The sequence below is a fragment of the Pyxicephalus adspersus genome, chromosome 9, assembly GCF_032062135.1.
Source record: "Pyxicephalus adspersus chromosome 9, UCB_Pads_2.0, whole genome shotgun sequence".
Classification (NCBI taxonomy): Eukaryota; Metazoa; Chordata; class Amphibia; order Anura; family Pyxicephalidae; genus Pyxicephalus; species Pyxicephalus adspersus.
This window is the reverse complement of record NC_092866.1, coordinates 18,381,145-18,401,912: the sequence shown is the minus strand read 5'-3', so window position 1 is coordinate 18,401,912 and position 20,768 is coordinate 18,381,145. Positions and strand designations below refer to the sequence as shown.

Genomic DNA, 20,768 nt, shown 5'->3' with positions numbered 1-20,768 from the left:
AAAAATTGTAATGTGTTGCTTCATCCCCTTTTGACCACCCATCTACAGCTTCTTTCCACCCAGCTTAAATTTTTTCCAGGGTGAATACTGTCTTTGTTTCAATAAGTGCATTGAGGAAGCTTGCAACGCACATCACATACATCAGTTCATTGTGTTGCTGGTCATGCATAATGACACTGCAAATGTATCTGCAGTGCAATGCATGGCAACAGACTCACATTTATTGCATTTTAAAAAGCGCCGTATGCATGATTTTTCACGCTCAAATGGGCTACTTTAATGATAAAACACACAGCAACACATCCATAATACTCCCATAATGTAATGAGACCCTGAGGAATTAAAGAAGGCTAAAACTCATAGTTTGATCGGGTTTCATGTAGCACCATGCACAGTCAGCATCTGAATTCGATAGTGCCCTGCTGATGCAATTCAAGTGGAAAACTGCATTTTTTAAAATTTTCTCATAAGTTATACTTTACTATTTTTCTGTTTGTTTCACTTTTTTACATGTAAACTGAATTTGTGCTTTTCAGTTTTTTATATTAAACATTATTCTGGAGTTGAAAGAAACAAATTGCAAAAAGATCCCTTTAACACATAATCATATTTTTAACTTTGCTGCTTTTAGGCTAAGGGAAGATAAGCCTGTTTCCGATTTACCTAGTTCTTAAGAAACTGGCAGCCAAGTGCCTCAGTTCATGAAAGGGAAATTGGCTGACTAACACAGTGCAGTTTTTCTTTGTACAAAGGTTAAAAGTAGCTTTTATTTCAGGAAAAATATTTTGGAAATGTACAAAGCAAAGTGGTGCTTAAGTAAGGGCATCTAATAACGTCAATTAGTCTACCAGCAGACTCTATTGAGGGGTAACTTGGATGAATTCTTAAAGTGGACCTATCGGTAACTTTAAATGACTCCATGAATGCATTCTTTGCATGCCATAAAACACATAAATTCACCATCTTTCGGGAGTATTTTTTTTTCTTTACTGTCATTGTATTAGTCCTTAATATTATACGGTATTATATAATAATAATATTATTATATTTTATTATTATTATATGTATTAGTCCTTAGTTTAGCTGACAGAAAAACTACCTTTTTCATGAAAGGACAACCTTATTAAAGCAGAGCTTATGTAAACACATGCAACTATGTTGCATTTAGCACACATGTTAACTTTTACACCTTTGTAAAAACAGCCAAGATCTGTGAAAGGGTTTACATGATTTTGTCATCTCTCAGCCAACATCTCAGACAAGGAACTAAAGGCTAACTCTGGATAATGCCCAGACAAAAATGGCTCTAGAACAGCTGACCATTTTACCGTGGAGGGAACCTGTGATATAACTTTCAGGTCAACCACACTATAGGTACTAAATTCACAGATCTCAGTACATAAGAATGGTAGTCCGTAAAAAGAATGCCTTCAAGATTCCAAAAGATCATTGGTGTCAGTTAACTGACCTGAGAATCACGAATTGCTAACTGTTCAGGGAACCCCTCGCAACCTCTTGACCTTAAAGATCCATGAAAACCTGGTTGAGAATCACTGACCTGCAAAGATAAGCAGTCAACGACATTGCCCTTGTTTTGGGATTTTAAAAAAATTGGATCTCGTCAAAAGTAGGCTAGGTTTGTCGAAATAGCGGTTGGAGATTGGCCTTTTACTTGCCATAAAGCAAATGTCCTTGAGCACCATGCCCTTTTGTTTGGGTTGACTGGGTTTTTTAAAGAATGTTGACAACAGAAGTTCTTTTTGCCAGAGATGGTGCTGAATGGCAGCAAGAGATTTTCTAGTAGAAAAGCCAACAGTGGAAAATCAAGATGTTTGATCTGTGGTGCTGAAGGAAAGTGTTGAGAGTTTCTTGGACTGTTTTAAGAACAAATCGGACCATTTTCAAGAAAATAAACTTAAATCATTCACTAGGAGGACTGACATTGAAACTAAAGCTCAAATATTTTGACTGTCTAAAATAAAGGCTGGACTCTCTGGAAAAGACTTTGATGATGGAAGTCAAAGAGAGATGGGAATGACAGAGGCTGAGATGGACTGAGCGCTGTTTTAGCAAAAGGTTTGAGCTTGCAAGTGTTTGGAGAGCCAACTGATGACAGACAGCTCTAGCTTTCCAAAGCCACTAAGGTCATGGAAGATTTGGACCCAGCTACACACATTGTTATAGAGCTTAGTGTGTCTTGTTTTTATGTTTTCAAGTTTTGCAAGCTATAGTTGTGACTTATCACTTAAATCAGTGATCTTCTACTACATATGTACTACTGTGGGTTGTCGTATCGGAGTGAGATCTCACGGCTTTCCTAATTCATTTTTTACTGCCCCGAAAAAAATAAAAAAAATAAAGAGCAAGTGATAAAACACAGAACTGAACAGCACAGCAATATTTTTCATAATATTCTGTGAAAGTTACCAAAGAATTGAGCAGACAGGAAATAGGAATGCTTCCTGTTTCTTAGAATGTTATAGTCCATTTTTATGTTATATTTCTCTTATCTTGCTTTCACAGCAAAACATCCCTGGAAATGATGTTAAAGACTTAGTTCACATAAAACAAATACTTTACATTGGAAATTCCTTTGAGTCTGAGTCTTTGACCCTGATTTATCAAAGCTCTCCAAGGCAGGGAAGAATATACACATTTTTATCAGTGAAAATGGGTGATCCAGCAAACCCGGAATGGATCTGGTCTAGAATTGAAAACATTTGCTAACAAATAGCTAATGGCTTTTAGAAAAATCAATTCCAGGTTTTCAGGCTCACCCAGCTTCCCTGATGAAAGTGAAAGTGGAGAGCTTTAATAAATCAGGGCCTTTGTGTCCCAATACAAGGACTCTTACTTTTGCAGTTCTGTGTTAATTTATGATACAGAAAATGTAAATGTAGCAGGATTCACTGGAATCTCAAAAAATATTAAAACATATCAGCTAAAGTTAATTCATAACTTTAAAGCTAAACTCCAGGCAAACTAAACATACATATTATGAGCATATATGGAAGCTGTTTTGCCTGTGCAATATCCATTGCACAGACTTGCAGATTCTGAGACTTGCATAGCTCTGCCATATCACAATCCTGGCTGGTAAGATAGGGCACCTGATCTTTCTCTGCTTTATTTTGTTTGATATTTGACCTACCCAGAGAATGAACAGTGAACAGAAGTTTGATAAGCTCATCTCTTACCTCTCCAGTCTTCATGTTCCTTTTGATGTGGCTATTTAGTATCCTGGCTCTCCTTCTTCCTATATGAGTTCCATTGTACAGGGTCTGTAAGGGGCTGATACCCAGTGGAATTCTTGTTCTTAAAATTCATTTAAATGTAAATGTGCATTTTAGTTTAGCTTGTTCTGTGTGCTCTTGCCCTTTAAATTTTGCAGCATTTACTAAGTGATCATAAAGCATTCATCTGAAAAAGCTGCAGTGCAGCCATGTAGCCAGTGCCATTGATACTTGCACAGATTTACGCATTTGTCCCATGAATAAAGAACGCTACCACAGGGAATTCGCACTAAAATTGTGTGAAGGCATCCATGACATGCCACTCTTGCTTTTGTCTGTACAGTAATCCTTTAGCATAGCAACAATTACTGTACACAGAGCAGGCAGTGATCTTCTGCACTCACCGCAGAACATCATTAGGCAAACGTGCATAAAATCAGGTTCGCCCTTACACCTATCTCTTTTTAGCTTGATATGAGGAACAAGTGTTTTGACTGATGGCCTGCCTCCCATCCCCACCACAAACAGAGAAACAGGTGAATTGTCCCAGCTGTTCAGTGATGCAAGCCAATGCTTTTTGGAATGATCACTTGTCATCAGGTAATAATAGTCTTCCACCGCATAGAAACATCAACTGAAAGTAAACCAGTGCTTTCACTATGCAGGGCAAAGCAACAATACGGGTTCACCTAAATACAGTTCCACGCCTGCATGTACTCAGCTTACCTTCATTCCCACATCATTCCATATGGGCACCTGGGGTGAACTGACATGTTTGGTATATCCAGGTATGAGGAGCGCATGGCAATCTTCCACAATGCGGTGCTGAGTGAGTGCCTTAGTGGCCATGCCAAAACCCAACCATCAAGTGGACGAGCTTACATTCTTCTTGCAAGGTGATCAGAGTTCCTAGAAATAAATAGGAAGGTCAACCAACCAAGTGACGTTTATAGCCCCAGCCTTTTCTTGACCGAACTGGGTAGGGAAGTGTTAGAACCTTCTGTTCGGGATGCCATATATGATGGAACTGGTCACCTGTAATTTGACGTCAGGTTTGGTAGACTTCTGATCAAGTTTTGAGCTGGGTAGGGAAGTGTTAGAACCTTCTGTTTGGGATGCCATATGTGATGGAACTGGTCACCTGTAATTTGACGTCAGGTTCGGTAGACTTCTGATCAAGTTTTGAGCTGGGTAGGGAAGTTTTAGAACCTTCTGTTTGGGATGCCATATATGATGGAACTGGTCACCTGTAATTTGATGTCAGGTTCGGTAGACTTCTGATCAACTCAATGAACCAATTGCATGAACAGTAGAGTGAGGATTTTTGTAGTGCTATCTACAAGTTTTATATTGTTCTATGGATGCAAGAAAGAGAAGTTTTGACCTATTTGGGAAACTTTGGCTAGGAGCAGTGCAAATAAAAGGCTTTTTTTTTTAATAATTATAAGCACAGGTGGCCTGCACCCTCCAGTCAAGTGCAATATTTCATAGGACCTTTTCTTTGTGTATCCTGGGGTAATGTTTTGAAGGGATCCCTTACTCCTAGAAAAGTCTTGCTTTAGCCAAAAATACATTTGTAATTTTTAGTTTTGTGGGCAAGAGATACAAGTCTGTTTTGGTTAAATTCTCTCACTTTGGTTTTTTATTTATGAAAGCTCTCCAAGTGGAAAGTTAATTTACTGTGGGGGAACCTGGTAGATCCAGCAAACCTGGAAGGAATCCAGTCCAGGATTTGCCAGCTAATGATTGGCAAATGATTTTAGGAATCAATTTTGGGTTTGCTGGATCACCAAGTTCTTCCATGAAGTCTATCCTCTACAGTAATTACAACAGAAGAGAATTGATCCAGGCAGACAGCAATAGAAAAAAAAATAGCATAAAAATCAGATTCAACTTTTTTGGAAGTTTGAATGTGATTGGTGATGTAGAAAGTTTAGGAATGTACACTATTGCCACACTCCTAGTGACCTTCTATGGAGCCTTGTGAGCTCATGCCACGGGTAAATACACATAACTCTGAATAAGGTAAATGGATTACATTGGGGCGTTTATGAATACCATTTTAGACTTTACAAATTCCTAGCTAAGTCATACATTTATATTCATAATGAGCAATGAAGTAATAAAAAACCTTACTTATAACATTAAAGCAATAGAATATCACTTATATGTACAAACATGTACTTTTCTTTCCAGATACAGTGATATTGCCGCCATTCTTCTGTACTTGGGCATATGATCAGTGCCTCGGAATTGGTCATGTGGTCTTTGCAGAAATAAAGCCACTGCTTGACTGGATCTCATACTATTACCAGTCGCTCGATAGACACTACATGTCCAACACTGCAGATCGGAGTATTGAACTATAATTGCTTAAAGAAAACAAATACTGATAACACCCAGCAGTAATGATAGGTTTTATGTTGTAATGATAGGTTTACTTTAAGAGAAGATGAGTGATTAAAAAATCAAAAAATTTAAAGTAATTAAAAAGAATCTTCCTGGTAACCACATCTGTTTATTGTAACCATGTATTATTTGGAATACTATTAAAGGCTAAAATATAGTACAGTGTCAGGATGATAAGCCCACTTTTAGCCCCAGTAAGTGAGGTTTTTTGCCTCTGGCACTGCACAGGTTAACCACCGAGCATGTGAGGCCCGAGTAGTTACCTCAGGCGAGTTCATTTCAAGACATCCTCCCCACCTGGGGGCTCCAGGATGTTGTTGCAATTGACGTAAGTAAATCAATGTTACTTGATCCCGGATTGTCGGTTACATTATCTTCTGACTCAGGGCACTTTCTCATTCTGCCTGCATTGTTTGCTATCAGGCCGGGTTACATGCAGTGTATGAACCCAAAATGTAGAAATGCTCATGTCATGTAAGAACCAACCACCGAAGATGCCTCGATAACGCCGTGCATTTATTTAACTCTATGTCAAACAGCATTGACTTGTATAAATTAAAGCTGGCAGCAGGTTGAGTGGAAACTGTGTTTCCTGTCCAAAAATAATAAAAACCTAAAAAAAAAAGTAGTTAAGTAATGAGGAATGTAAAATATAAATGTGATTTGAATGGTTTTGTAAAGCACTGAAATTGACAGTACAAAAATAAACTATTCCGTTCTTCGTGTCTGTCCGCTTCCCTTTTTACTTTAAAACTATTTTGTTATGTCTGTGTAAATTTTTTATGTACGTCAGCCTGCCATTTTCTGTATTAATTTTTTTAATTAACGTTTAGAAAACTAAAGAAAACAGAGTTATCTCCTATAGCAAGCACACTGGATCCAGTAAGGATTTCTGAGAAATATGTTTGAGAAATAAAATTTAACACACAATTTTTATTTGCTTTCTGTGGGCAGCACCCCACCTTGCAGAGGATCCCTCAAATCACAGTGCCTTGTCTTCCTGCCTACTTGCCATCTAGGTGACTTTGTTTATCCAGGAAATATGTACAAACCCTGTCCATTCACATGATCCAAAAGAAAACGTGATTCATCGGACCAGGCTACCATTTTTCACAACTTTTTGGCCCAGGTCTAATGCCTAAGCATTCTTCAGTGGAGAGGGTCACCATGGGCCCTCATGCATTAGTATGTGGTTACCCAGACTGGGAGAATGGTGTTCTGACACCATTCTTTCATTGCTAGCACTAAGTTTTTTCAGCAGTTTGTGCTACAGTAGCTCTTCTATGGGACCAGACTTGTTGTTCCCCTCTCACTCATGCATTCAGAGCCGTCAACAATTAGTTTTTAGGCAATTTGTAATACGGTAGTTCTTCTGTAGGACTAGACATGTTAACCACCTCTCACTTATGCACATGTGGCGAGCAATGAGAGATAGCGTCAGCATGGGACCTTATACATCAGCATCAGTGGCTACCCAGCCTAAGACATAGCAATGGTGTGATACATTAGCTCTTCTCTGGGACCGGACAAGTTAGCCCCTTTTCCCACACAACCACCCTACAAGCTTTGGGTGCCAGTAACCCTATCACTAGTTGTTCTTCAGTGGATCATTTTTGGGAGGTACTAACCACATCATAAGATCTACTGTTTTGGAGGTGGCTTGACCCAGTCGTCTATACATCAAAATTTAGACCTTGTCAGTCCCTTAATCTTCTACTTTTGCTCATATTTAGCCTTTTTTTTGTCCCATTTTTTTACCTTTAAAAACTGACTGTTCACCTTCTGCATGATATGAAAGTATTTGAGGTGCCACTTTAACCAGATAACCAATGTTGTTCACAGACAATGGTCACAGATGGTCTACTGCTGCATGAATTGTCAGTAGGGAAAACTGCTAATAATTTCAAATACAAAGCCTGAAAATTTACATCAAATACATTTTACAATAAAAAAAATCTAAAATATAACTACAAGGTGATTGACTGGTGATAAGATTTACCATGGTCTTCTGTCTGTTATGACCTTGCTCCAATAATTTACATTTCTGTATAGTCATCATTTACTTTCTGTCTTACAGAAAAAGATCTACAAGTACAAGAAAGTTCTGAGTAATCCAAATCGCTGGGAAGTAGTCCTGAAGGAGATCAGGACCCTGGTGGACATGGCGCTGACTTCCCCCCTGCAGGATGATTCTATCTACCAGGCACCACTAGAAATTGTCTCCAAGTTACTTTCCGAGGTAGGACTTGCCAGGAATTTTACTCTTTTTGGGTTCTTACCACTTACAGACTTTCCTAGAAGTACCAATTGATAAATTGTTCTGTGTATAGTGTTTCACAACATATCAAAACTGAATTTATAAATGAAAATGAAATTAGCCTTAGATTAGGACAGCTTTATCAATAAACCTTTCCTTTGTTTAGAGGGAAGTCTGCCAGGACTATAAAAAAAAAGGTTTTGCATATCAGATGCAAAAAATTACAGTTATTCTTTTGGCCTAACGCCTGACCTAAAGTACCGTCGCCTCAGGTGTATATTTGCCTGAATCAGATCCATGGTATGCTGGAATCTAGCTGAAATCTTTACTCCTCTGGCCAAGCCTGGCCACACCTGTTGATACACATAGATGACCCTGCAGATCCCGTGGACCAATTTTCAGCTAGAAATTCTGAAAATGCATGCAAGGCAGTTCATTCCAATATTCATTTGGGTTGGTGGACAGAGGTTGCTTTAGGAATGGTACTTTTGGGCACAGTCTTCGTGATTACAGTGCCCATTTTTACCCTCTTCACTACTGAAGTTATTCTATGTTTTTTTATGCTGACTGTACAAACCAATAAGCTTTTTTATTTTATTTTCAAACCAACTGAAAAGTGAAAGCTTAATAGGTTAGATCTTGCTATTCTACTCTGTGTTTAGGACAGAAAATAAGGAATAAAGTCCATTAGGGGATCACATAAATGTCTCCACTTCTTCCACTCTCTCTTCTTCAATGACTTTGAGAATGCATTGTTCTTATCATATTGTTTACTAGATATGATAACTCTGATTACGTATGACTAGTATGTGTATACTCTAATGGGGTGAAAAAATAATAAAGGATTTTTCAAATTTATTCTGCCTTTAATTTATTGGGGCTTGTGTTAACAAGCTAAGAGTCTCACATCAGTTTAAAATGCCTATGACAGTTTAAAAGCACTTCTTCTATATCAAGTATTGTATCAGGTGCTTCTGACCTACAGATGATCTTCTGACCCCATTTGACTTGCTTAAAGGGAGTTTTATGTTCCTAAAGATTTGCGTGGGCATGAAGAACGCACAAAAGTGAAACCATTGACACAGTCCCTTAGCTTTGGAGTCAGTTTTGCTCAAAATCAACTCAACATACTCAAGAGTTAAAATCCATTTGGTCAAATCTGACTGCATTTTCTAATAGGTAGATTCATTTCTGTTTGATAAAAATTATTGTTTATTGACTGAGTAACCTCATTAAGTACGGTGGATTTTTTACTAGGGTGGAATATTACTTTGTAGTACACAACTATATCTTTTACATTTATGGCAGCATTATTGTTGTAGGCTAGCATCCGGGAACTTTTACAAAAAAATAATAATTTTTCTTTACATCTGAAAAGCCATTGATGCATCCTAAAACTAAGCCCAGCAAGTCTTTTCCTTTATATAAAAGGGATAGCCACCCATATAATGAGCATATAGTGTTAAATATGTGATGATAGGTCTGCTTTAAGTGCACAGTATTTATGTTATCATAATCAGACAGGCTGCTCCATCTGATGATTTATTAGTTATTATCACTGATTGATTTTATTTGTTCCCTACTTGATGCTTTGAAATATAAAGGCAGACCTGAAAAGCAGGAGTGTTTCAGATTGCCAAGTAATTTACATGCCTATTTTTTTTCCTCAACACAGACTGTCATACTTGTGCTTCACCAGGCACACACAAAACCCCTTTTCTAATAGAATGACTCATTTGTGCTCAATTGACAGTAAAATTAATGGCCGTAGTTTATTGTATGCAAAGAGAGTTTGTCCAAATGAGGAAGCAGCGATGTAATATGTTTTGGCAAAATTAATTTTGTACGTGTTGAGGAGTCCAAGAAAGGAACAGTTTGTTTTTCTGCTCTCCATCTGGGACTGGTGGGGAATTTAATGCATTTCATGTTAACTGTAAACACTTCAATCTATTCTCTTCACACACTGCGGCAGAAGGCTTGGAGAGACATTTATTATGATAATAATATTTGTTAAAGTAAACCTGACACAAACCTGGACAATGCAAACTGAGCATATGATGAAAAATGCATGAGCATAAATTGTGTGTGTGTTACAAAGAGCTGTAGATACGAAAGTATTGATAGCTGGACTCCTTTAAAGACATTGATCCCCATTCCTTTCATTCTCAAATGCCTTCCTGTTAGTCATTAAGGCTGTTTGTTGTAATAAAGGTCATTAAAGTGGAACCAAACATAGTGGTGTGTGGTGAGCTTCTGCCATAATCAGCATGTATGTACAGCATATTTGCCAATTATAGCCCATTCTTACCCGTGTGCAGCCGCTCTGCAGTGATGACAGGTCCAGGACTTGTCATTCAGCTCCATGGTTGACTTCCATGACGATGGTCCATTGGATGACCATTAATGTTTTAGATCCTGCCCCACACAAAGCCAAGCTCTACACTAGGCGACACGTGTGCCATACGATGTATGGCCAAAGCAAAAAGCCACCAGGAACCAGGGATTTATTTTTAATAGTATTAACTCCAGAAGACTTTGTTTTTTGAGTTTTCAGTCCATTTTATGTAGGCTCCTAGATCCAGTTAGATGCTAGATCCAGTTGGACTTTTATAAAAATAAGTCTACATTTCTAAATAATTTCAGCTACATATATCTTAGAAACTGCTCTTTATTTTGTCTTGCAGTTTAGGTGAAGGCAATTGAATTTTTTTTTATCATTTGCTCAGTTTATATTGCTTAGGTTTATGACTTATTATAAACCTGTTATCTTTTAATATCTGAGTCACAATAAATGTTTTAATGTATTCTGGAATAGTTGAATATTTACCCAAATGAGGAATTAGTTTATTTTTTCATTATAACTCCAGCTCCCTCCATATGTGTTTTGACTTTCCAGGTGTCCATGTTGGCTTTTGCACTCTTTTAGAGTTCACACAGTCTGTAATCTCTTTAAAATGATGAGTGCCATTTTAAATTTGTTTTTTTTCTGATAATTATATTTAAAATGCTTTTCTTTTTGAAATTTTGGCTTTTTCATATTGGCATCAAGATAAATAAGGAGATTTAGCTTTACTTACCTCTAAGTGTATGGGACACATCCTTGGCTCCTTATATCAGAGCCCACATTTTTTTCCCAATGCAATGGTAATCTCTTTGATAGTAAAGGTTTTTAATAAAATATAGTATGTCCTTTCCATGAGTCATAAGTTATTTCTTTGTGGGGCGCATTGGAGTTTCAGAGTCTCTTAAAGTACATAAATGTGGTCACAAAGTGAAATTTCCTATAAGTCTTGAAGAGAACTCTAAAGGACACTCAGAACATGACCTCAGAATCTCCTAGAATCAGCCAAAAAAAGCTTCAAATTTGCAGTTTTAAAAGAAAATGTGCAGTAAATTTGTAGAATATGTTGGCTCTTATTTATTAAAGCTCTCCAAGGCTGAAGAGGATACACTATCATCACTGACCTTGAGTGATCCAGCAAACCTGGAATGTATTCTTAAAAGTAATTTGCTATTTGTTAGCAAATGTTTTTAATCCTGGACCAGATCCAGGATTAAAATCGCTGATGAAAGGTGCACCTAATTACACTGTTTGTATTATGTATTTTTCTGTTTATATGAAATGTTGCAATCCAGATTTTATTTTATATGAAATAGTATTAGGTATTTCAGATGTATTTATTGTATATGTAATTAACTATAAATGAACGAGCAGTGCGTGTTCCACAGCTGGAAATGGTAATTTTACAAGTTGGACCAGTCAGCCAAATTATTGGTTTCTCTTCCTTTTTGACAAATTGTGTGAAATTGGCTTCTCTTGCCTTCACAGACAAATTGTGTGATACAATCAATACGATCATTGTAATCACAAATTGTGAATGAATGTAAGAGACTAATATGTGTGTTTATTTAGTTCATATTTAATGGCTGAGTTAAATTGCCACTGTCGACTGACCTTTGTTTTAGTTAAATATCTCAATATTTCTGTAGAATATTTTCTGGTCAGACCCTTATATAAACCATTGCTAAAAATTGGATAAACCCTTTCTCATATTTTAATTGTAGTCTGTGCCCCTATGGTGGAGAATTTGTTTAGATTCCTTTTAAAAGAGGAAGTAATTGGAAATCTCTGCTGCAGAGATGCAGACTTCATTTGTTTTTTTTTTGCTAGGTTAGTATTGTTGGTGGTGTCAGCCTCTGTGACAGTGAGATTTAACCTCCAAAGCAAAGCCATAGATGGCATTACCACCTTGATAAAAGTACATGTATTTACAAAAAAGTTTGGCTAAAGTTGGTTTGGATGGATGTAATTTAATTATAAACATTACTACAGCCCCCCACTTTGCAATACATTTTTGCGTGAACATAAAAATTCTCACTACACTCCCAAATATGAACATTTTTTTAGTTAATTGATAAAATTAAATTTGACTTATAATCGTTTACATGAATTGAAGCTGCTTTGCATGTATGAAAGTAATGGATACAACGAAAAATTATTGGAGATCTAAAAATGTAATAAAAACTGTGAATAAAAACAGAATATTCTGTATCCAGAATAGTGACCTGACTATCTATAGAGACTTCACTATCTAGTGACCTGTTCCATCCTGACCTGGAACAAATATATTCTGGTGAAGTCTAAATTCCCATCATGCATGTGTGCTTTTGGGTTAGTGACGCACTAAATGGTCAGGATCCAAAGGACAACCCTGGAATTTGCACATTTAAAGATGAGTCAGTACTGGCAACTGCTTTTGTCCCCTTTAAAGAAATCCGACCTATTCAAAGTCTGCCATAGCAGCTGCTATTTCACTGTCTTTCTAGTTGATCTTGTAGGTTATTTACCCTTAAATGAGCCTGCCCGCAAAAACTCAAACCTGTGTGTCAAAAAAGAAACGACACTTCCAAGTAGTGATGAGTTCAGTTGTCCTCTGCTGTGCTCCTAGTTGCTCCCTTTGACTTTCACATTACTTTAGGACATAGTAATGATGTAGAAGTCAGCGGGAGGAACAATTAAGTGCTGAAGGGGATACCAAAGATTAACAGTTTCACATAACACTTTACCAAAGTATTTCTTTTGAAATACAAGCACTGTTTTGATGATGTGAGTAGGGTAAAAGTATTCAGTCATTCACATGTGCAAGACACCAGCAGTACAGCAAAAACATCCGTATTCTGTCATGACATGTCTACTTTAAGGAAGGTGTCCTATACATCTGGAGGAAACAGGTCTGGAAGTCTTGGATCCTGAAACCATTCCATTTACATTTGTATTTAGCTCAAATGAGTGTTTGATTGGGTAACGCCTCTTTTTTCCTTTGAATTTTATATGTTATACACAAGGATTGGTTTCTTCCACTGGGACAGACGCTTAATACAGAAACGTGTATATGTGCTGAAGGCAACGGGGAATGAATCTCTTCTTGTAGAAGTTATGTGCTGGCAATCTTTCAAACCAGTCTTTTCCTTCTTATGTTTGTCCAGGATTTTGGGAAGTGTCCTCGTTTAAGGCTGTTTACTCAGGAGTACATACTGGCTTTGAATGAATTAAACGCAGGAATGGAAGTGGTGAAGAAATTCATACACAGGTCAGTGGCTGGTCATGAATCTTGAATTGCTCTACTGTGCATTTGTTTCCTCAAAACTGGAAAATATGTTCTGGTTAAAGGTCCAGTGCGTTTCCATGTTCCTACGTCTAGCTTTTTTCCCCATTATATCGAGCAGCAAAGTTCAAAGTGACGAAACTTCCAAGAATCCCAAAGCATAACAACCGTTTACTGTGTTAAGAGTTCACTTTTTATCTCTGACGTTTGGGCCATACAAGCTAAAGTGTATATAATGCAAAAATGTAACATAAAAGGGCTTACTAGTCCTTAGATGTGGTGGCTGCATGTTTTTTTCCTTTAAACTCATTTTCTTTTTCTGATCATTTTACCATGACACACTTTCATCCTAGGGTTACAACGCTCACTTACCTTTCTGTATAAGAACAACAGAAAGAGGATATAACTAGAGGTTTCCACCCCTCTCCTCTTCTCCGTAGAATTGAGTAAACCTTCTTATGTAGTTATTGGCACCTTAAACCAAACTTCTGGCAGTAAAAATATGTCATAAGCTAAATATACATATCTAATATGACAGCCTGAACTGTAATATATAGCTTCACTAGTAAGAACTGACAATACAGCACTGCCAAAAACCATCTCTAAGAAACTTTGTAAACAGGAACTTTACACTTCTGGGACTTGATATTTTGTTGCTGAGGCATCAGACTTAGCAGTGTGATATGTGGTATGTGAGCAGGGGGCATTGAAGATAAAAAAATAAATTATGCTCCTTATGAATGTATATGCCACATAAACAAGTAATAATATTGGTCAGAAACAAAAAAAAAACAAAGACCATAAAATGTGTAGTTCTGTTTTGCAATTTTTGTTAATAGAGTGTTTCATTACATTGGGAGCCAATGGGGAATGCCTACCCTCTTACACTACAATGGTGGTCATTGGGAAAGGACCCCATTACACCGGTGGTAAGAGTGCATCCTACATTGATGATCGATAGGAAGAATTTCTCATACATTGGTCAGTGAAGATACCTCTTTACAGACAGTTGAATATATATATATATATATATATATATATATACATATATAAATAATTGATGACATTGTAACTTTTATGAGAAATAGAAATTGCTTATTGCTCATGGAGCCTCTGGGAGATCCTGGGTTGGGGAGACCGGGGCCACTGTGTTGAAGAGCCTTTGTCCTCTTTATGCATGTTTTGGGGATGCAAAACTCACTTGAGGGACGTCAGGTCAATAGCTCCTGTCAATAATTCCAAATGAGCCCAGAAGCATCTTAAATCAATGTCAAATTGATCCGTTGGCTCAAGTCAACAACACTTGTTAAAACGGGCTCTTAGGGTATTATCCAATTGTTTTTGCATAACTTTTAGTACTGCCCAAGCAGCGGTCCCCTGATATATACACTCATCAATACCAAAGTCCTGAAAAAATACTGGTTTTGGCTCTCTTCTATGGCTGTTCACTTTTCTGAGGTGGAGGTGGTGCTACTGACAGGTCTATCCAACTAGCTTTGTCTCCACTCAGAACTTCCCTTTTGCAAAGATCATGTGAGCAATGCTTCAACATTAGTCATATAACCAGCAGCCAGATGTAATCTGGACAACCTTTTTGCAGGAACAGTCTATATTTCATATTTTTAGTGTCCATAGTATATTAAGATTGATACAGTTGGATAGATATAATTTTGCTTTATAGATCTTCTTTAAATAAATGTAGTTACTGATACAATATACTAGCACATTCCTCATACAAATATATTTTGCTTCTTCACCTGCTTCTTTGTTGGTGTTCTATTAAATGTTAACCTGGTCAAGGTACACTAATCAATATCATTGTTATACAAATGCTTCCTTTCATCCCTACACAATGGCTCCAGGAAATATTCTGCATTAAAGCTAAAGATAAGCTTGTGCCAATAAAAAAAGAGTCAAAAGGTTAACCAGCAGCATAGACTACTTTTTTGCTATAATCTTTTTTAAACATACATTAGTGTATTGGGTTTTTTATGCGACCCAATATTCTGTGTCTTCAGAAAAAGGAGGACAGACACTGAATAGCAGTCAAGCATGCTTGCACAATATGACTGATGTGTCTTTTGTCACTAATTGGTACAGAAGTATGCATGCTGGTGAAATACAAAACTTTAAACTAGATACTTTTCTCTTGTGGAATCTACTAGAGCCCAGATAAACAACTCAATCCTGACTAGAGACTTAATCCCGGTATACATAGGATGGTAGTGTTTTGCATTGATGTTCATTGTGATTGGCACACCAACACACCCCATTTTACAGCTTTGTTGCAGTGCACCAGGCTTTGCAATGATAGCTCGCTGCAGATCTAAGCTGCAGATCTATATTTTGATCCTTATGCATTGGTGCATTGGCAGCCCATTCATGTTAATGTCCTACCTTATCTTAATGCATGCTAACATTCTACATAACCATGTATTAACCTTAGCAGATTGATGTGTTGTGAATAGGTAAGTTGTGGAGCTTTTTGGCACTGTTTAGGTAACTCCAACTGTTTTCATAATTCTATAAATGCCTAGCCCCTAGGGAAGTATCAACTTTCATTGAACTAGCTCTTTGGGTGACTCTATCCTTTACATACTGTAAGCAGGTCAAAACAAAAGGGTTCACCTAATTCTAGCTACCATAGCTGCATACTCCTCTTCCCTTCCTTTTCCACTCCGTTTTGCTGGTGGGTACAAGAAGGAAGAGTTGAACACATCATTGATAGATTTGTATACTAGATATGGATAGATTAACTTAAATAGAGATTTGGATTCTGGTCTCAATGTGTCCATACATACAGTCCATACAGTCTGTAAACTGTATTTTTTCTCCATTTTTTATTTGTAGGGATATATATGTACTTTGTGAATCCAAACCTCTGCTTTTTTTCCAGCATGCATGGGCCCACTGCAAACTGTCCTCACCCCAGGGTCTTACCAAACCTTGTGGCCGTCTGCTTAGCTGCAATTTATTCCTGCTATGAAGAATTCATTAACAGGTAATTGTGATTTTGAACATAGTGTATCGCCTTTAAAACCTATTTACTATTGCAGCCAAATCTTCACTTAATAACCTGGTGTATTATGTGTTGGCCCTGGGCTCTGATTTCTAGGCAACTGGGGCTTCCAAAAAAATACATCAGTCAGGTGTTTGTTGTTTGAACATATTTAACATGTGCTATTTAAAAAAAAAAAAGCTCAAGACCCAAAACATAACTGGTAATATATGTATACCACATAAGCACTATTTATCACAAGGACTTCTCTTTAGGTGTTTCTGTTTTATTCTCCTTTGGCTGACTTTTTGCTTTTGAAGCAGGTTTAGGGTAAGGGCAGCTAAGAGGAGTTACAGAACTCTCTATTGCAAGTAAATCTGTCAGGATGGAAATATAGGAGATATGCTGCTGAGATAAGTAAATCTGACACTTTTCTGACACCTGTTTACAGCAGACATGTTCCAGATCTTTAACTCAAAAAATATTGAATCCAGACATTGCAAGGCAACTAGCATTTTCAGAGGAAAACCAGGAACTGCATCCATATACTTTTGTGTAGATTCGCTATATAATGACTATTTGCAGAGATAAATGTGCCTGCATTATCAGTACTTGGCATATCCAGTTCAGTGTTGGTTAACTTTGTCCTATCTGGGTAAATACCCATCCAACGGCTTGGGATGCCTTCTTTTTTTAACATTGCAATTTCCCTTTTCCTCCTTCTCCCTAGCACATTTCTTTTTCCCTATTCTTCCAGATACTTTATTGAGGCATATGCTGTATAGTAATTACCAATTTGAGAATAATAATTATTATTAGGTAGAACCTGTAAAAAATATCATGGTTCATGTATAAAACAGCACTAAGTGTTTTGTCAGCATATTTTACTAGTGTGTATCTAACATGGTCTTCCTTTTTGCATTTTTTTTTAAGCCGAGACAATTCTCCAAGCTTAAAAGAAATCCGTAATGGCTGCCAACAGCCATGCGACCGCAAGCCCAACATCCCCTTACGGCTTCTTCACACCAATCCTGACCTGGTTTCCCAAGAGGTCACGTCGGCGGAGTCCCGACATAAGTCGGTCATCGTCACATCAAATGAAATTCATGTGGAGGTGGAGCGCAATAATACAGTGAATCAGAAGCTAAAAGCAAACACTGGCAATGACAGTGAACCCAACCTGATTGATTGTCTTCTCATCAGTCCGGCCTGCAGCACCATGAGCATTGAGCTGAGCCCACAGGCCGAGCGGGTCTTGGGCTGTTACGTGGAAATCCTTAAGATGCTGTAAGTTACTGCTGATTTAAATAACATTTTTATCTATATGATAACTAAAAACTGCTAACTAACTTATGTGCTAACTAAAAACTTGTAAATGTTTAATCCTTATGTTATATAGTGATTACCACTGCTTCCCTGTGTTTCTCCATAGACCCAATACACCAACCTTTCACTGATTGCCACTACACTAACACATCTCCTGACTGTCACTGCACATTTGTTTACTGGCTAGCATGGCACATGTGCCTTTCTTTATTAATTTGCCACTGGGCAGACTGCTTATCGCTTAAACCCAAACTACCTTGAGAGAACTTGGTTTGGAAGCAGAAGAACCATTGGCATTCCTGTATTCAAAATGTGGTTTCTTGGCATATGGCTGTCCACCTCCCAGTCATTGGTGCCTTAAAATGGATTTTAGTTTATGATCTATTCGGCACAATTCAGCTGACTTGTTAAACATGCCAACTTCTGAATTATCTATTTATTGGGATACCCTTATTCAGCACAGAGCATTGGCAACTCTTCATAAGCCCATATGTGCTCCTTACTCAATCACAATCTACGTTTTTTGGGCTTTGCAGGGCAGTGTCCTTTTTTTATGACAATATCATTACAGTAGTCAATGGTTACTGTTTTTAAGGATCTCAGTGGTGGAATCTTCGGGCGTATGGTAGTGCTATGATGGTGTCATCATTGCTTGTGTTTACATAATTGCAGGAATCAGAACATCCGTGTGATTATTAATGCTTTGTGAAAGTGTTTGATGATCATGACAATGACATCATACCACCGGACTTGTGTTGTAAGAATAGTTATAGGAAATCTTGCGTTTATGTCCAGGACCTGGCTTGTCTAAGAGACCTTGGCCCATCTACAGAACTTTAGTTCTGTTGCCTCGGATATGACATCCTTTAGATGCAGAAAAGCTTGTTCTAGCTAAAGGTTTTGAAAAAGTAACTTCTGTGATACCACACTTTCTAAAAATATATTGTTAAACGTGAAAAAGCTAAAAGGGCTGTTTTACAATGAGTGGGTATTCTGCAGAAGTGCTGCTACACCTCCAAGATTGTTCATATAAAACTGGGATAGGCTGTGTAGTACAGTCAACATCAGTGCATCTTTTACAGCCCTATTCTTTATATGTATACATTTATACATGCCATAATGGCTCCTGTAATCCTTCGGATACATTATCACTTTCTCTTACCACGTGCCTATATTCTGAGATAATAAGACAGACGCATCTAAAATAAGCTATATAACGAGTTTACTGTTCCATTTGTAATAGTGTCATGTAGATGACTGAACAGAATATATGATGAGTAAACCCTCACAAAAGAGGGTGCATCTGCCATGCAGAAATAGAAATAAAGGTGGTAGGATTGGGTTGAAACTCATTTGCAATAGCTTTAAAGCTGAATAAATATTTTGTGATCATATTGTACAATCTTCTTTTAATCAGCCATTACTTAGTATATGTTCCTGTGTGTTTGAACCTAAACCAAACCATGGTTTGCCGAGATTGGCCCTTCTATATTTTTTGTAAAACATTGTGGGTGTCAGATTTTAAAGTATATGATCAGTTTTGAACTTCAAAGGACAAAAGTTTCAATTACGGACATTGGTGCAACAGGAGACATAGGTGGGTCACCTGCCAGGTCGTTATTGGCATTGGAGCAACCATATTCCTTGTGTTTGCATATGGTTTATGATGTAGGAAACTTTAGGACTACCCGGACCTTGCTGTATCATGAATAAGTCGAAAAAGTTCCTTTGATGTCCATGCAACTTCCTGACCCATCCAGCGTTTGACTGTGTTTACTCCATCATATTGCACACCATTTACTGCCTGTAGACTTATCTTTGTACATGTGTTTGGTGCTGTCATGAGCAATATTCTCAATATGAAGCATATTCATTCTAAATGTGATACTTTAATATACATTGATGCATTATCTATAACCAGGCTACAGCTTCTGGTAAGGAAAATCATCTAGCAAACTTACCGGCAAGTGTAGGATTTAAATGATTAGCAAACTCTTAGCATGGATATATTCTTTTTAGGTTGGACTTTAATTCATTAGGAATCCTTGACATTGGTGTCTCAGGTCATAGCTATTATTTAAGAATTTATAGATCCAAACGCATTATTGTCTTGAATTCTCTTGTGTGATTTTATCCACATTTTGTTCATGTGTTTGATACACACAAGGAGAACACATGTACAGAAAGGGTTGTTTTTCTGTAGTCATCCATTAAAGCAGACATGCATTTCTTCTTTTCTTCTGACTAATCTCGGCCACACGATGACTCATCGCTAAAGGGGAACTGAAACTAATAGGAGGGAAAGCAAAAAAAAAATGAGAGGAATACTTTGATGGCTCTATTCTTCTGAATGAACAATGAAAAGAACAGTCACCGTAAAGACCAGGTACAAAGGGAATTTTACATGGAGCAGGCGTCATATATTGCCCTGTTTTGTGACTTTGAGTGACTTTGAGTTCACCCAGTAACAGCAGGCACCTCAAGACACACGTCTAGGTATCGCCACTCCTTCTCCATCATTTTATGGGAATGACAACACCCTGCTATTAACCTGCTTTATACAACCACAAGTAGATATAGCTTAAATATAAACCTGATATTTATAGACAATAATTATTGAAATGAGAAAACATTCAAGGTGGCGTCATTTTCTATGTTGTCACTTTGGCCAGCAGTAAATACTTAGCAAAATAAATTATTAGCAGTAGTACAGCTGAAAAGTAAAAATATCGCAATCATTAATAAGTTTGACGCAAGTTATAACCTTTTCTAATATGTTTTATTGTTATAGCTTTTCAGAGAATAATCTAACCATAGAAACAGTTGCTCTGACTCATGGCTGGCAATCAAGCATGCGGTGTACATTTATTGCATTGCTCCTGCATGCCTCTATTTTATATTAGCTGCCATCTTCATTCATACCAGCAATGCCGCCTTCT

The 20,768-nt window shown here is 37.4% G+C and overlaps 1 protein-coding gene across 1 annotated transcript in view; it reads left to right on the top strand.

Moving 5' to 3' along the window:
• CMIP (c-Maf inducing protein) overlaps positions 1–20,768 on the top strand; it is a gene marked incomplete at its 3' end in the record, with an annotated part of 97,373 nt that overhangs the window by 66,621 nt on the left and 9,984 nt on the right. The window contains 4 exon segments of the mRNA XM_072422719.1: positions 7,720–7,949; positions 13,332–13,490; positions 16,402–16,506; positions 17,437–17,790. Of these exon segments, the coding sequence (XP_072278820.1) occupies positions 7,720–7,949; positions 13,332–13,490; positions 16,402–16,506; positions 17,437–17,790 (848 nt within the window).